The 16,214-nt window shown below is 41.3% G+C and overlaps 2 protein-coding genes across 6 annotated transcripts in view; one reads left to right on the plus strand and one right to left on the minus strand.

Annotated features, from left to right (window-relative positions):
• The window catches only part of HHAT (hedgehog acyltransferase), a 349,307-nt gene extending 345,915 nt beyond the window's left edge, over positions 1-3,392 (plus strand). For all 5 annotated transcript variants that reach the window (XM_050951880.1, XM_050951879.1, XM_050951882.1 and 2 more), the window contains one exon: positions 1,933-3,392. In XM_050951880.1, coding sequence (XP_050807837.1) covers positions 1,933-2,021 — 89 coding nt within the window. In that variant the 3' untranslated portion in view covers positions 2,022-3,392. The remainder of the gene's footprint in view (positions 1-1,932) is intronic.
• Positions 1-16,214, minus strand: part of LPGAT1 (lysophosphatidylglycerol acyltransferase 1) — a 947,911-nt gene that overhangs the window by 2,290 nt on the left and 929,407 nt on the right. The window lies entirely within an intron of this gene.

Here is a 16,214-nt window from a genome sequence, read left to right on the forward strand (position 1 = left end):
CTACTCCCCTCGTCAAGGAGGAGTACAGATATCGATATTAAGAGCCCTTTATATTGATATAAAGGGCTTCGTTGTGTGGACGGGTGCAGGGTTAATTCAGTTTAACGCTGCTAAATTCTGTATAAACCCGTAGTGTAGACCAGGCCTGAGTAGGGCTCAGTAAGCTCTCAATCTCCCTGGGACAGATTTGTAAAGGTATTTAAGTTCTTAAAGATACAGATAGGTGCTTTTGAAAACCCCACTAGGTGCCTTAGCTCATGATGGGTGCTTTTGAAAATCCCATTTGGCACCCCTGTCGGCATCTTGAAACACCTAAATTCCTTTAAAAATCTTGCCCTGTGTGGCTATTTAACCCTTCTGCCTCAGGCTTTGTGTTCATTGCGAAAAAGAAGTGGGGTTACCTCAGTGTAGCTTGTCAATGTGAACCCCAGGTAGGGGTTGACTAGCTGCAGTGTGGTAGAAACTACAGCATCTTGTTTCCAATATGATTTTATAGGGAGTTTATTATGTCAGTGTAAAAGAACATACCTTTTTGCAGTAAAAATAGAGCCTCACTTTCCCCAGGAGTGCTGTGAAGATCAGTCAGTTAATATTGGTAAAGTGTCTGCAAGATGGAAAGTACTATATAAGTTTCAAGTATTATATTCCATTTTATATTTTACTGAGAAACAAGGACATCAAAGTTAGGATGGTATGAAGCCTGCAGTTTCACTTTTCAGGGTGAAAGTGATCCAGTCCTGACAGATTTGTTTGCAGGTGGGAGTTAAATGAGTTCAACTCTTCAAGGAGAACACATAATGATTTACATATAAAGACCATGGAGAGGTGGAGAGAAGGTTCCCAATTTTGTGGGGAAAGGAGGTTGGCTGAGTGGGATTTGCAGGGTGTACCTACGTGAAAACTCACAGCTGTGTCTTCACTAGAAATAAAAGTGTGTCTTACAAGATAGATACCATGTTGTATGAGTTGGTCAAGGTAAACCTTAGACACCTCCACCAGCTTCCCAGGTTTGCTTTGACCAGCTCAAGGTAAAACTACTCTTACTTTGTTCTTTCTAGAATTCTACAAGACAGCTAAAACAAGATAGCTGTGTTGTTGTAAAAGACATGGGTTCGGGAACATGTCAAGCCTCAAACCCAAGGTTCATTCTGAAAGAATTCAAGGCTCAGTGCAAATACTTTCCACAGCTGTACTCACAGTCTCCTCGAGAGTCATGACTATCATTAAAGAGAATGGTAAATAGAAGTACAACTTGCCCACCTCCCCTTTGAAATTCTTTGAAAATATAGGAGGTAGGTGTCTGATATCTGTGAACCAAAAAAAAAAGGAAGTATTTCACTGTAGATTTCCTGCAGCTGTGTGTGACGCTGACGATGTGGAAATATCTGAGAATTCTAAGATTTAATTGTAAATGCCCAGACTTCTGCTGGTGAGCAGCACAGTTTGTCCTGTATCCTTATGTTACTACTTTGTCATCATGTTGTGGCTTTATACTCTTTTGTGCTTAGGAAGTGCCATCATTAACTTAGAATTTAAATTTTCTACTAGGGTTCAGTTCAGTGGGTGAATGCCACCCACAGAAAACAAGTGTATAACATACGTAGTTAATTTGGCACATTGTTTTTGGAATATTAAATAGAGATGAAACCAATCCAAAACCCTACACCCATTGCTCTTGAGGTTTGGGAGAGCCTGGATCTATAACAAACTAAGCCAAACCTAACTACCTCTGAAATTTGGAAAATGTCAGATCTGGTTTCAAATTCTGTGGCTTGGCTCTACTTCCCATATTAAATGTTCAACAAAAATATCCCTATAAACCCATCAAATGTTCAACCCCAGACACGTGTCTCAATATATTTCCATCCACTTGCTGTATTCATTAACTAGATTAATTACTCTGACTAGTATTATCTTTCTTTCTGTTCACAGGCTGGCCCTGGGCAACCCTATCTGTTCTTGGATTCCTGTACTGCTACTCTCATGTTGGAATTGAATGGGATCGTGCACACACCGTGTAGATTAGCACACAGTTATACAAAGGTATGCCATCATGAGCTGTGAGTTAAGAAGGGAGTGGAACAGGCCTTTGTAAAACCTTCCATACAGTGAATACAGACATTCTGATTTCTCTGCCGTGGATGTACATGCCATTCTCTCTGCAGGAAAATATGTCGTAGCAAATATACTTTGCCAAACTATTTAAAACACTGGAAGCCACTTTAATTTATAATTGTTTATGGACAAACCACTTGAACTGTAAACACTGATTTCTTAAAGTATTTTTTGTCGTCTTAGACACTAGTTTTATATCAGAAGTATTTACTTGTTGAGTATTTTAGTATATGTACTTCACATTCTTGGATCCATGTCTATCAGGAAGAGAGAATTTTTTGTCTTTTTCTTATTTTTTTCTGGTCTGGATTAAATGTAAATACACTGCAAACAAAAGAGTGCATCCTATTCGTCCATTGCACAATTTGGAAAACCAGAATTCTACCCAAATTGCCTTCCATACATTATATCTAAAAATAATACCCAGCTATTGAAAGTATAGCCTGAAAACGTGTACAAAAGAATAAAAGATTTTGCTTTTTTAGCCATTTCTCTATCTCAGTGGTCCCCAAACTGTGTGGCACACAGAGGAGCATTCAGAGATGTGTGCAGCAGGACCCGTGCCAGCCCCCATGGAGGACGGGGAGGGAGTGCCCCCCCAGCCCCGCTCTGCCCCCAGCCCAGCTCCAGCCCCAACCACAGTTCCACACCAGCCCCAGACGCAGCTCTGCTCCACCTCAAGCCCAGCTCCGCGCCACCCCTAGGCCAACTCTGCCTCTAACCCCAGCTCCTCCTGCATCCCCAGCTCCACCTTCAGCCCAAGCTCTTCTGCTGAGGAAGTCTTGGCTGTTCAGTATAGGTGAGGAATGGACAGATTCCATTACTGGTAAGGGGCAGGGTTGTGACAGGAAAAATTTGGGCAGAGGATCACTGCAACCACTACCAAAAAGGAATGCCCTGAAGGTGGGATTTTTCAAAAGCCCCTAACATGGGCATAACTATTGGAGCAGAGTTAAGCCATTGCTGAAAGCTTTTGAAAAATCCCATGCTTTACCCTTCATAGTTAATACTAGGATGAAAAACCATGTATCTGTTCTCCAACCATGTAGACTGGGAATCCATTGATCTAATGCAGGATGTGTAGTAACTTGTATACATAAATAACATCTCTTACACTCAGAGACGGACATGACCTAGTAGGTCATCTAGCCCATGCCTCATTCCAGAGGAGTATCAGTCTGTGTGGTGTATGTTTTAGTGCTTTGTACTGTCTAGTGTTGCTGTATATCCTTTTCTGTTTTAATAATAAAACTCAGTCTTTAAGGATGGTTGATGAACATATGTGACTTGCAGAATTATTTTTTGCTGTATAGTAGGGGGGAAAAATTGTTTATGCTGTATCAGAGGCCACGGAGAAACACCAATTTTATATTAAAAAAATTAACCACAGGAAGGATTAGATCTGTTCCTCATTTACTTTCATTCTGAAATTCTTACTGTCCCTCATGTTTAATGGAATGTGCGAATGCCAAGAGTTTAATAATCTGAAATACAGCTTTAATTTTGCTTCAGTAACTAGTTATAACACTTCCTTCTAATGTCATTTGATGTATGCTAGCTAGTGGAATCATTTGAATAGATTGTGGACACACTTACACCGTGTTAGGCTTTTTTCAAGGAAGATCAAGGAGTCTCCAGTACCTAACCTTTGAGGTATTATTTCAGTTCAACATATAGGCAGAGGTTTGGGTTACTTTATATCAAAACTCCTCATAACCTCATGAAACTGTCACTTATGCCTATCCTATTGTCATTATATGTCCTTAGATAGTGAGATGACTTTGTCTTCCCTCTGTAATAATTGCTTTCATGTTAGTATGCTTGAGGAATTCTTCCAAGTCTTGCTACTTGTGGTCACTGTCTCTTGAGCTGGACATCATTATGTAGTGTGGGGTAGTAATCTACAGGGAAGCTTGAAAAGTTCTTAAACAATGTCTCCCTTGTATGAGGAATAAATAGGTTTTCTTCAGCACCAATCTCTCAGGGGCTCCCTTTCCTATTTCAAAAATTCCTATAATCAGGCCAATTTAAGGAAAGTCACTAGTTAAAATATGTGAGAGTTCTCATCTGTCCCACATGCCATGCACCAACATACATGGCATCAGAATCTTGGACCAACTTCATGTATTTATCAATAGGATTCCAGACTCTGTGCCCTAGGCAACGTCCGTGACCATCTGCAGCAGAAGTTCTAGGGGTTTGGCACCGAGACAGATAGTCCTTGCTTGGCCTGTAGAGGTCCCGAGTGCATCCCTTCACCCATACCCATGTGCCACTGCGAGCAGGACTGAGGAGTCCAACTGCATCACAAGTTGCAGCATCAAGTTGCCATTTTACAAGCAATTTATTCATGAAACTCCTAGAGGAGAGGAAGCTACACAGATGTTTGGAGCCACAGACCAAGGTAAACACATTAGTTAGTAAGCAGTAACCTGATCATGCAAACCACAGAGCAATATGGAGAGATGGGGAAGATGCATTCTCTTGCCTGGAAATTAGTGAATGTTCAGTTAGGGAACAGATATATTGGGAGAGGAAGAATTTTTCCAGGTTCCCCAAATAATACATAGCCATTTTTACACCAAAGGAGCGGGGCCCTAGACTAGTGGGCACTTATGTAAATCAGATGCCCTTTGAACGTGTGAAGTTACCACATCCCTTGTCGTTGCATGGTAGAAAATGCAATGATGAAGACAATGCTTAGCTGTCATTGATTGTGAGGCTGAATTAAAATTTGGGTACCTGCTGCTGCACTTGACACCTATGAAGGTTCTTGTGAAATTGGTGCCGTGTTTTTCAAAACAATCCTAAGCAGCAGGCTGGCTGGATGTGCCCATTGCAATATATGTATTCAACAAGTGCCGGGAAAGATCTGAAAAATGTGGTTGTCCGGATCTCTCACACAACCCTTCCTCCCCCAAGTATTTGGTTTTGAGTTAAGACAGCCCACGTCATCCTTGATGATAATTGTATCTGTAAGATTATGCTAATCAGTTCTGCCTTGATTACAGATGGCGCGTAGAACTGTGCTCACATATGTTTCACATCTGAGAACTAAAAGCAGCTTAGTTGAATTAATCTACTTAACACAGGTCAAAGGAAAAACAGCTTAGCTATAAAAACCCAAGGCAGACTTAGTCATTCATCACACTAGCAAATGCCACCTCCTGCCCCTGCATACCTTCATATATTTCCAAAGATAAGTATCTTCCGTGGAGTCTGCCTCTGGGACCAGTTGCTTCTCTCATTCATTATCCCTAAGCATGCCCCCTAGAGTTTTGTGGAACTGTCTGTCTAATGTAGCTGAGAAGAGTAAAGAGATGGAGCTGCACAGTATGGCGTAGCTTTCTACTGTTTTCTTATACTGATACTCATCCCCTCTCCCAATAGAGTGCAATAGCTCACTCTCCTGTCACACATTCTGCCGTCTACTAGAAAATAATTCTCTAGGAGCGCAGCCTATTTTATTAGCCAAGTCTTCCCTTTTAATCCAGTGGGGGCAGTTGAAATACTGCTCCCTCTGAGGCTTGCAGAGGGGACACAATGTGTGAAATCTTGTGAAGAAGTTGGGGAAATCTGCATTACAATAGCTTGTTCCTTCTGCGAAGGGACCCCTGAGAACTACTGAGCATACTGCACTTCTCAACTGACTCCCCTCAAGGATTTTGATACCTAGGGGTTGGTTCACATGTACTGAATTTAACACAGCTTGCTGTTCGTGAGTTTCATTTTTAGCCGCATTATCACACTACACCAAAAATCACCACCAAGGGCTGTTTCATTTGAGTTTTCGCACATTTAGTGGGTTTGATTTGTATCAGGTGCAGGATTCAGTCAAGGTGGCTGACAAGTTGATATGTCCCAGCTGCTTGCTGAAGTGACTCACCTACAAGAAGAGCGTGTAGCTGATGAGTCACCAGGGCTTGTGCATCCCATGTTTTGGGGCAGACCATGACAGCTCCCAGGATGAGAACTTTTCAAGGATGTCACCTCCACTTCCCAAGGCCTAGCAGACCAGAGAGAAAAGAAACCCCATTCTACTTGTTCAGATCTGTATACAAAGGCTGAGTTGAGTAACTTTAAGTTCACATTTTCACACTGCCTCTACTTTTGCACCTATAATTTGGCTTCCCTAATCATTCGTAACAAAACTACTACGACTTTGGCATCTACCTCATTGCCCTTAGAAATCTGGCTTCTTGGATATGAAGTTATTGCTCCACCAGGAGTCAGGCTTTTCCTCTGTATTGAGCTTATCAACATGTGTTATAACAGAATATCATTTCCCAGTGCTAACTTACATGATGTTAACCATGAGTTAGCACTGAGTGTAAATAGGGACTGCCATGTTTAACAGTGTGCAGACTGATTGCAATTAACTTAGAACCACGTCCTTTTAAGATAACAAAAGTCCTCTCACTCACTTTCCATTCTTGAAGGATTCCCCATCTCTGTCTTCCTTATATTGAGTGTCGCACTAGGGCAAGACAGAAGCTAGAGACAGGATGAGACTGTGTGAGTTCTTTGCAAGGCTTGACCACAGGTAAGCCTGGCTTTGTCATCTTTCCTCCTTAGACAGGATCACATTGATTAAGTGCAACTAGCCTTTAGTAGTGGCAATCAGCTACTTTCAGAAGTGGCTCAAATGCTCTTTAAATGCAATACCTGCAGTATATGAACACCCGCATGACATTCAGCACATAAGTTAAAAAAAATCAGTGTCAAATGTGACCTAACAAAACTCCTAAATAGCGCTGGGTAGTGACAGGGACTTACTGCAGGTGGATGTACCATCCAACCACTGAAAATTCACTGAACATATAATCAAGCAGTATAACTTGGCATATGACCTATGAAGTTTAAATTGTATTAGCACTCGCTCTGGAGCATGTCTTTCTTGACAATATTAATGAATTTTTTGTGGACCAAGGCATTTGATATCCCTGCACTAATGCATTTGGTAGTTGAGTCCTTCTTGGTCTCAAAACCTGGATGACACATAAAATAACTACTGGGAACAGCATTTAAAGATCAATGGCTTACCTACCCAGTTGATAAAGGATTTTAAGGAAGCACCTGGGCAGGGAAGCATTAGGAAAGGGTCCACTTGCTTTGAAAATGATGCTACTAACTCCAAGGAGGTAACATTGTTTAAGGAAGGCTTACAGAGGGAAGTGATCAAAGGTATAAATGAGTTCAGTGCCCAGCTCCTATGGAAAGCTTCATTCTCCTTTGTGCCTTTTAAAACTGTCCTCTACTATTTAACTGTGCAGTCGTGTAATTTGAAAGAGCTGCCCCTGGGAAAGACTCACATGCAGAGGTGATGAGAACCCCAAGTTCAAAAGATAAATAATATTTATACAGTGATTCCATCTTTACAAACATTTACCAGTTAACCCTCTCAACCCCTGGAGAAGTAGGGATGTAAGTACTGGCATTTGCTATTATCATTGCTATTACACTTGTGAGGGCAGAAATCTGAAACGATTTGCAATGGCCTGTCTCTGAGATGGGACTGGAATTCACAAATTTCTGTTCCTACTTCTGTCCTCAGCCTGCTGCCCTCGCCATCCCTGTATCAGAACAAGAGCCTGGGAATGTTAACACAAGTAGGGGCCTGGTTTTCTGCACCCTTACAGAAGAATAGAACTTGGAGGAAAGTTGCAGCTGTTAGATTATCACAGATTTAGAACACATCAGCTATACATCCTAAAACGGCAAAATTAAAAGACTACAACAGAGGGGAGCAGTCTAACTTGTGCAGAAGGCCAGCACAAGTCTCACTGCAACCCTCAGCATGGGGCGTTTTGAGGTGTGATTCTAGTGCAGAGGGCTGGAGAGGATTTAGTTAAGTCTTCCTTGGAGCTATAGTGCTGCTGTCTAAAAACAACTTTGATCCTCAGCTGCTGTAAATTGTCTTAGGTGCTTGAGGCTCCGTCCCCTTATTTATATATAGGGAGTTCTCACAGGTGGAGTAGAAGGCAGGCTCTTCTCCATACTACTGAAGTATTTCCTGGATACAAGAGCTTCCTCATACTGACTATGATCTTTACAGACCTCCAGGCTGATGATGTGTGTGCCCACACACCTGATACAGTCTAAGCACAGGAACTGAAACAAAGATCTACTCCAAGCTATTATTACCTTAAGGCCTATGAGCCCTAGTCATGGACCAGGACCCCAGAGGGCTGTACAGAGACCCTTTGTGATCTTGGGCAAGTCACTTCACCTCTTTACGCCTCAGGGACCTCCTCTTTAAAATGAGGATGATAATTTACCGCATAAGACTGTTGTGATGCTTGACAAGTTGGGGTTTATAAAGGGCTAATCAGTAGTATATGAGCTTGGATTCCCTTGTGTGTATAGAGAAGGGGCAGGGAAGGTGTCTTTGTATTGTTCATTTACAGTAGACATGATCCATATTGTTGTGGAGATGGAAGCTCTGTATTTATTTTGCAAAGAAATGAAATCCGTTCCAGTTGCCGTTCTGTATATCAACTCTACCTGCACACAAATATAATTGGGGTTTGAAGACACAAACAGCTAAAAAGTGTTACTGTAAAGGATGTTACAAAAATCCTTTCTTTATTAACAGTAACCAAGTTATGTGGTCAAATGCAGTTGCTGTCATGTAAAGTGTCACGATCTACAAAAGAGTATGGTACCTGTTGGTAAATGTTATTTAACCTGGCCCCAGTTATGGGTACTGACCACTTTTTGAAACGCTGGCTCTTAGATTTTAAGGATTGTTTCAGTTTTAACGATTTAAAGTGTTGTTAGTTTAAAAAAACTGTAAAAAATAAAGCAAATACAGCAGTCAGGATTATTTTATATTCTACACCAGGGGTTGGCAGCCTTTGAGGAGTGGCATGCCAGGTCTTCAGTAATTTAAGGTTTCCCTTGCCAAAATAAATTTTACATTTGCAGGGGCTCTCGAAAGAACCCCAAACTGTCCGCCATCCCCACTCAGGTGCTGCTGGCCCGGGGTCCATCCAGGCCAGCAGCAGGCTGAGCGGGGCCAGTGGCCAGGACCCCAGACCTGCAGCGCAAGCAGCAGACAGAACCCCAGACCAGTAGCGTGCTGAGCCGCTCAACCCGCTGCCGGTCTGGGGTTCCATCCGCTGGCCCTGCTCAGCCCACTGCTGACACGGGGTTCCATCCATTCAGGCCAGCAGCAGGCTCAGAGGGGCCAGGACCCTGGCTGGCAAGGGGCCAGCGGCCAGAAGCCTACACCGGCAGCTGGCGGAGCGGGACCAGCGGACGGAACCCCAGACCAGCGGCAGGCTGAGCAGCCCCACTCAGCCCGCTGCCAGCCTAGGATTCCGTTCACCCAGGCAGGTGGGGTCTGAGCAGGGTCAGCAGCCAGGACCCCGACTGGCAGCAGCATGCCAGTAAAAATCGGCTCAAGTGCCTCCTTTGGCATGTTCGCCATAGCTTGCCAACCCCTGTTCTACACACTTGCTACACTGAAGGGTTAGGCACTAATAGTTCAGAAAATGTAGCCCACTGCAAATATAAGAGATTAAAATCTTTTAGGGACTAATGTAAGAATTTGGTGTGTAAGGAAGGGCAAGGTTTTATTTTCATTGTGATTAAGACTGGAATTGTTTAATGGTATTAGGGTCCACATTTAGCAAGAAAATTTGGATTCTAAAACTTAGAAGTTGGTCTGCTTCAAGGTCTATATGCATACACAGGCCACACTTTTTATCATCTACTCAACATAATATTAGTCTGTTCTGGAGCTTCACACAAATAATTTATAATAAGTTTTCTCCCTTACAGTCAGCAGTGCGTTTCTTTGAAACGTTTTCAGCTCCTTAGCTGTAAAACAAATTTCACAAAATCAGCTTGCTTGAAAGGATTTGTGAGTAATCCACTTTTCATTCATCCTAAAGCTTTGCTCACAAAGAATAGACTGTTGTAACACCGTGTTTGAGCTATTGCTGAGTACGTAACGCCTGTTGCATTTAATTCCAACATCCAGCATGTTAACAATATCTAATATTCACACACACACATTTGTTAACTCCCCTGCTTTTCCAGGTACTTCGATCAGCCTTGCAGATGGAAGTCACAACATCAAACCAAATTTTCTTCACTATATAGTTTATTCCTTCCCCTGTAGGTAGCATGTACCAGCTATGAGAACATGGATGTGGATGCACGACTGAGCCAAAGCGTGCCCTTCGTACACACATGCAAATTTCATTGATTTCAGTGAGACTTACATGTGTATCTGAAGGCAGACTTTAGCCGTCTACTAACCACTTCCCTTTCACATTAATTTACGAGAAACATTCATCTTTATTCACAGTAAAGAAAACTACATCAATTAATATAACACAAATGTTGACAAAGCAATATGAATATTGCTAAGATAGTAAGAATTGTATGTCATTCCAGCAGTGAAGCAAGTGATGTCCTTGTCTCTCTTGATTCTTGCACTTCTCCCTGCTATATAGCACAAGCTAGAATTGTAAGAGGGAAAGGCTGGGAGTTTGAAATTATAGATGAAACTTCAAAAAAATGTGTTTTAAACTATACCTTTGCCAGCTGAGGGCTTGAATTTGAGCTTGATTTGGAGAAAAGTATCTGGGAAAAAAATGGAGCAGAACATATGTTATATGCTATTCAGCCTAGGAGCAGAACATAGGTTATATGCCTCTGTTTGTCTTGAACACAGATGTGTGTGTGCAGATGTGGTTCTGAATAGGGGTTTCTTATCTGTGCATCTGACACATACATATGTTTAGAGAACAAGCTATTCCTCTTCCCTAATTGGCTCTTCACACGTTTGAATCACATTCTGCCTCTCAGATCCAGGACTAGCTTCCTAGCTAGTTTCTTACAGGTACTATCCACTGTCATTAGCATTCTATGACAAAGAGCAAACCTCTAGCTGACAAAATATTTGGCACCATTTCTTATACTGTTTGTGCCGGTTGTTATCACACTTTGCATATGGATTAGCAGTACCAAAGACCACCTGGGGAATTCTAGACCACTCAGCCTAACTTTGATACCTGGAAAGATACTGGGAACAAATTATTAAACAATCAGTTTGTAAACCCTAGAGGATTATAGGGTTATAAGGAAGAGCCAGCATAAATTTGTCAAGAACAAATCATTTTCCTTCTATAACAGAATTACTGGTCTAATGGATAAGGAGCAGTAGACAAGATAGATCTTGGTTTTAGTAAGGCTTTTGATAAAGTCCCACATGACATTCTCATAAGCAAAACTAGGGAAATGCAGTCTAGATTAAATTATTATAAGCTGGTTGCACAAGCAGAACTGTTGAAAGACCACACTCAAAGACTAGTTATCAATAATTCACTGTCAAACAGGGAGGACCTATCTAGTGGGGGTCCTGCAGGGGTCAGTCCTGTTCTTTATTTTAATTAGTGTCTTTGATAATAGAGTAGAGAATATGCTCAAAAATATACAGATGACACCAACCTGGGAGGGATTGCTAGCACTTTGGAGGACAGGATTAGTATTCAAAAGGACCTTGACAAATTGGAGAATTGCTCTGAATTTAGCGATATGATATTCAATAAAACAAGTGTGAAGAATTTCACTTAGGAAGGAAAAAATCAAATGCACAACTACAAAATGGGAAATAACTGGCTGGCAATACTGCAGTAAAAGTGGATGAAAAATTGAATATGAGTTAACAGTGTGATACATTTGCAAAAAAGGCTAAAAGGGGTGTATTAAGAGACTGGTTGTATGTACACATGAGGTGATTGTCCTGCTCCACTCGGCAGTGGTGAGGCCTCAGCAGGAGTACTGTGTCCAGTTCTGGCTACCAGTCTTTAGGAAAGATGTGGGAAGACTGGAGGGCATCGAGAGGAGAGCAACAAAGATTATGAAAGGTTTAGAAAACCTAACCTGTGAGGAAAGGATACAAAAACTGGTCATGTTTAGGCCTGAGAAACTAAGACTGTCTTTAAATGTGTTAAGGGCTGTTATAAAGAGGGCTGATGAATTGTTCTCCATGGCCAGTGAAGGTAGGACAAGACGTAACGGGCTTAATGTGCAGCAAGGGAGCTCTAGGTTAACTATTAGGAAAAGCTTTTTAAATATAAAGAGTAGGTAAACAGTGGAATAGGCTTCCAAGGGAGGTTCTAGAATCCCTATTATTGAGGTTTTTAAGAACAGATAGGACAGACACCTGTCTGGGATTATCTAGTTTACATGATTCTGTTTTGGCACAGCAGACTGGCATAGATAACTTCTTGGGGCCCTTTCTAGCCCTACATTTTGGTTATTCTAATTCATAAAAATATTGCATGTCTTGCAACATTTTGTGGTTGGGGATGCTGCGTTTCATGTCATGCAGTGTCTCAGTGAAACACAAGGATAGCACAAGCTAACTTATCAGCTCAGACATCCCACATCTTAGGAGACATGCCTCAGTGCATAAACCAGAGAACTTTCCCTTCGCTGAGAGAGGTACTATGTGTTCTCAAAGTGCTGCAGTTCTTTCTGTTTCATAAGCTGTTCCCATACAGTGTGGTCTCTCTTAATATACCTACCCAATGTTCAGAAGTTCTTTAGTTCATATTATTCTGAGGTTTAAGACAATGAAGGCTTGGGGTTTTTTTGCAGTTCTGTTAGTAACTTGGGTGGACATATTCAGGTAAAGACTACTGCTACTGCACATGGGTGAGTCAGCAAAAATGAATTGTTTTATGGCTTCATTGTTCTGCAAAATGTCACAAATCCCCATGCTGTTTCCTGGAGCTGGACTTTACATCTAATAACAGTACACTGATGCAGAAAAACATGGGAGCCTGAATGCTGCCAAAGTAAACTAAGAACCAAAATATGGTATTAACACCCCATCACCAAACAGAGTATCCAAAAGAGTAACAACAACATCCAACAACTCACGAATGTGAAATTACTCTGGAAACCAAAGCTTTCACCTTGCCTGGCAGGATGTCACTGACTGAGTGGCAGAGTTGTGCAAAACTGCAGATTCCACAGTAAGAAAAGCTTTCCTCTTGTTCTCAGAAAGCGTACCTCCCGCGCTAGCCTCCAGCTCGATGATACATGTGACGGTAACAAATATTCCTGCAGGTAGGTTGGCCCAATAGAATTTAATAGTACTAGTCTTGTACTGAGAGTGACACATCCATAATTAGATATAAGATGTGTAAAATTTCTTATGGCAAAGGCACAGAGCTCCTTATTGACTACGCAGCTCAGGAGGCTGCCAGGCACTGGTCATTCCATCTTGCATACGTGTGTAAAATCTGCCACAACTACATTCATGATTGGTGACAGTCTGTAAGCACAGACCATCCCACTTCTGGAGAACACATGACTCCATTCCAGCGTATTTGAGCAAAGATGCAGTATTCTAAAGCATCTTTGGAAATACAGGTATATCTCTGGGCAAATAACTTTTGGAGCAGTGGTTGCAGCTAGCCACACAGGTTGAGGGGAGGGATAGCTCAGTGGTTTGAGCATTGGCTTGCTAATCCAGGGTTGTGAGTTCAGCCCTTGAGGGAGCCGCTTAGGGATCTGGGACAAAATCAGTACTTGGTCCTGCTAGTGAAGGCAGGGGGCTGGACTCAATGACCTTTCAAGTTCTAGGAGATGGGTATATCTCCATTATTTTTTTTTCATTTTGTATCTCAGCTCAAGGAATAGCATGTTGCACCTGCCTGCTCACAATTTGTCATTGTGGACATTAAAAAAGAGGCTGCAATTCAGCATCTTAAGTTTGAAAATATGACAGGATTTTTCACTATGGGATTAACAAGCGTGGAAAGATGCACAAGATTGTAATTATAAAAGCTTACGGATAACAGTGCTAATGAACAGTACTAGTCTACTTAAATCCTGGCACGTGGGCAGAACCAACCAGCGCAACAACAAAAGGCCCACCCCATCATATGGGGGATACGCCTCAAAACCCAGAACTTAACTTAACTGATTGCAGGGGACACAAAATGAAAAATAGGAATGGGGTTACAGGTCACAGGGTTGAAACAAGGAATCCAGGTTGACGGTTCTGGAGACCGAAACCCTCTCCTTATCCACAGACAGGGTGCTGTTCACCAAGAGCAGAAGCAATACAAGCTTCCCCACACTACTCCAGCAATATGCCTCAACCCTGACCTGCAAGGACGACTTCTAGACTAAGAACAGTAGTTCGGTTTCCTTGCATGCTTGGCCCTCACTGTCTCTGCTGAGACAGCCAACAAGGGTGTTAATTATAGCCAATTGTAGTAATATTAGTCATGACACTGGTGCCTCCTCAGGAACCTCAATCCAGGATTGACCTCCTGGAGCCAGGCAGGACATCCAGAATTCACTTTGTCTTGGGGAATGCTCTCAATCTTGGCAATTTTTAGACTGCATTACAAGATGTATTTCTTCACTTTGGCTTCTTAATTTAAAGCCAGAGCCCTGGTAGTTTTTTCATCAGTGGGTGAGGGGAGCAGGGGCATGGTGTGTTTGACCCATGCTAATTGTTAGAAGCAAGTGTTTCACATTCTTGTAAGATATACCTAGATATGGCAACAACAAATGCAATATGCATTAGTCTACAAGGCTACTCATCCTCTGGCATCTGAGTCCACCAGCTCATTTCAAATAGGCCACCAGCCAGTCTTCAGATGGGAATGATTCTCCATTACTAGTGAATTCATTGCAAGCTGGATAAAAGATAGAGTTCCAGCCCCACTCCACACAGCCACCTAGGAGCTCAGGTTGGTTGTTTATTTTTAAATTATCTGAGTTCCATTTACAGTGACCCTGGAACTATTCAATTTACTGTAGGGTTTAATGGTGCACAACCAACTGAAATCTAATTTAAAAAACCTGAGTAATTAATGATGCTTATATAGATATAATCTGTATGAGCCTTAACACAATTGACTAAAACTGGTATTATAGATTCTATAGCAGATGCCAAAAATATATCAAGATGAACACATTGTAATCAGCTACCTAACAAGAAAAGAAGAAATCTAGCCAAAATGGTTGGCAAATTATCCCTTGTCATTTCTCCATGCAAATATAAAACACACCCAGACAGTTATAATGTATAAAATAGTTTATTACTATAATAAATAAAATTAAACTTTTTTTTTACAAATAGTATTTGTGCTTGTTTAAAAATGTTGATAAGGGCATATTAATGTAGGTGACTGCAACTGTATTTGAACATTCCAAAACAGGAGCTATACAGTATATCTACTGGCAGCGTCTCTGCTGACCACAAAAATAGTATCTACTCATTCTTTTCTCTTTTAATTCATGCTTGATTGAACAAAGTGACAAATGCAAAGAAAAAAAAAAACCCAAGAGAGTGGGTTTCTGAAGAGATGAAAACAAGTGAAATACATTTAAAAGCGCCAGAGCAACTGCATAACTGCATATCAATAAAGTGTCCATGCAGTGGTGGCTAAATATTTAAACGCAGACAGATTTCCAACAGATGTACAAATATTGATTCTATGTAGTACAGTAATATAGCACATTCATTAGAAAATCATATTTCTTTATATAGCAGTTAATCCTGATACAAGATTATTGAACTTCCCATCTACAGCTAAAGTGATTCTTTTCCTACTTTAGTGACATATTCAGTGGGAATAAGACCAAAAAAAATAAAGTCACTAGTTTTTCAGAGCAGTTTCATGAAAACCCCAAGTTACTTCGTTAACATTGGGCATTTAAATCCAGTTACAGAGATGCTCTGGAATTACACATTAAATGTGTTTACACAACACTCAAATCAGTTTGAAACAAATAACAATTGCGAGTAAAGTCACATCAGATTTATTAAACTGTAAAAAAAAAAACCCCAAACCACCACCTAAACACAAACACTTCAACAATAGATGTGTCAGCTCCCTGATATACAAAAGTGTTTAGACAATGATGTTTTCTGTGGGGGAAAGGGCTGCTGGAGTCATTTATTTAACTAATAAGGCGGCAATAAGTAATTACCTACAAGTGACTTCCATTAGACTTAAAAAGCTAATCAAAGTGCTTTATATTTAGACAACACTGTAAACACTACAGAACTGAATCACAGTTTGAACTCACTTATGAAGGGTCTTAAGGCTAAG

This window comes from Gopherus flavomarginatus, chromosome 4 (assembly GCF_025201925.1).
Source record: "Gopherus flavomarginatus isolate rGopFla2 chromosome 4, rGopFla2.mat.asm, whole genome shotgun sequence".
Taxonomy (NCBI): Eukaryota; Metazoa; Chordata; order Testudines; family Testudinidae; genus Gopherus; species Gopherus flavomarginatus.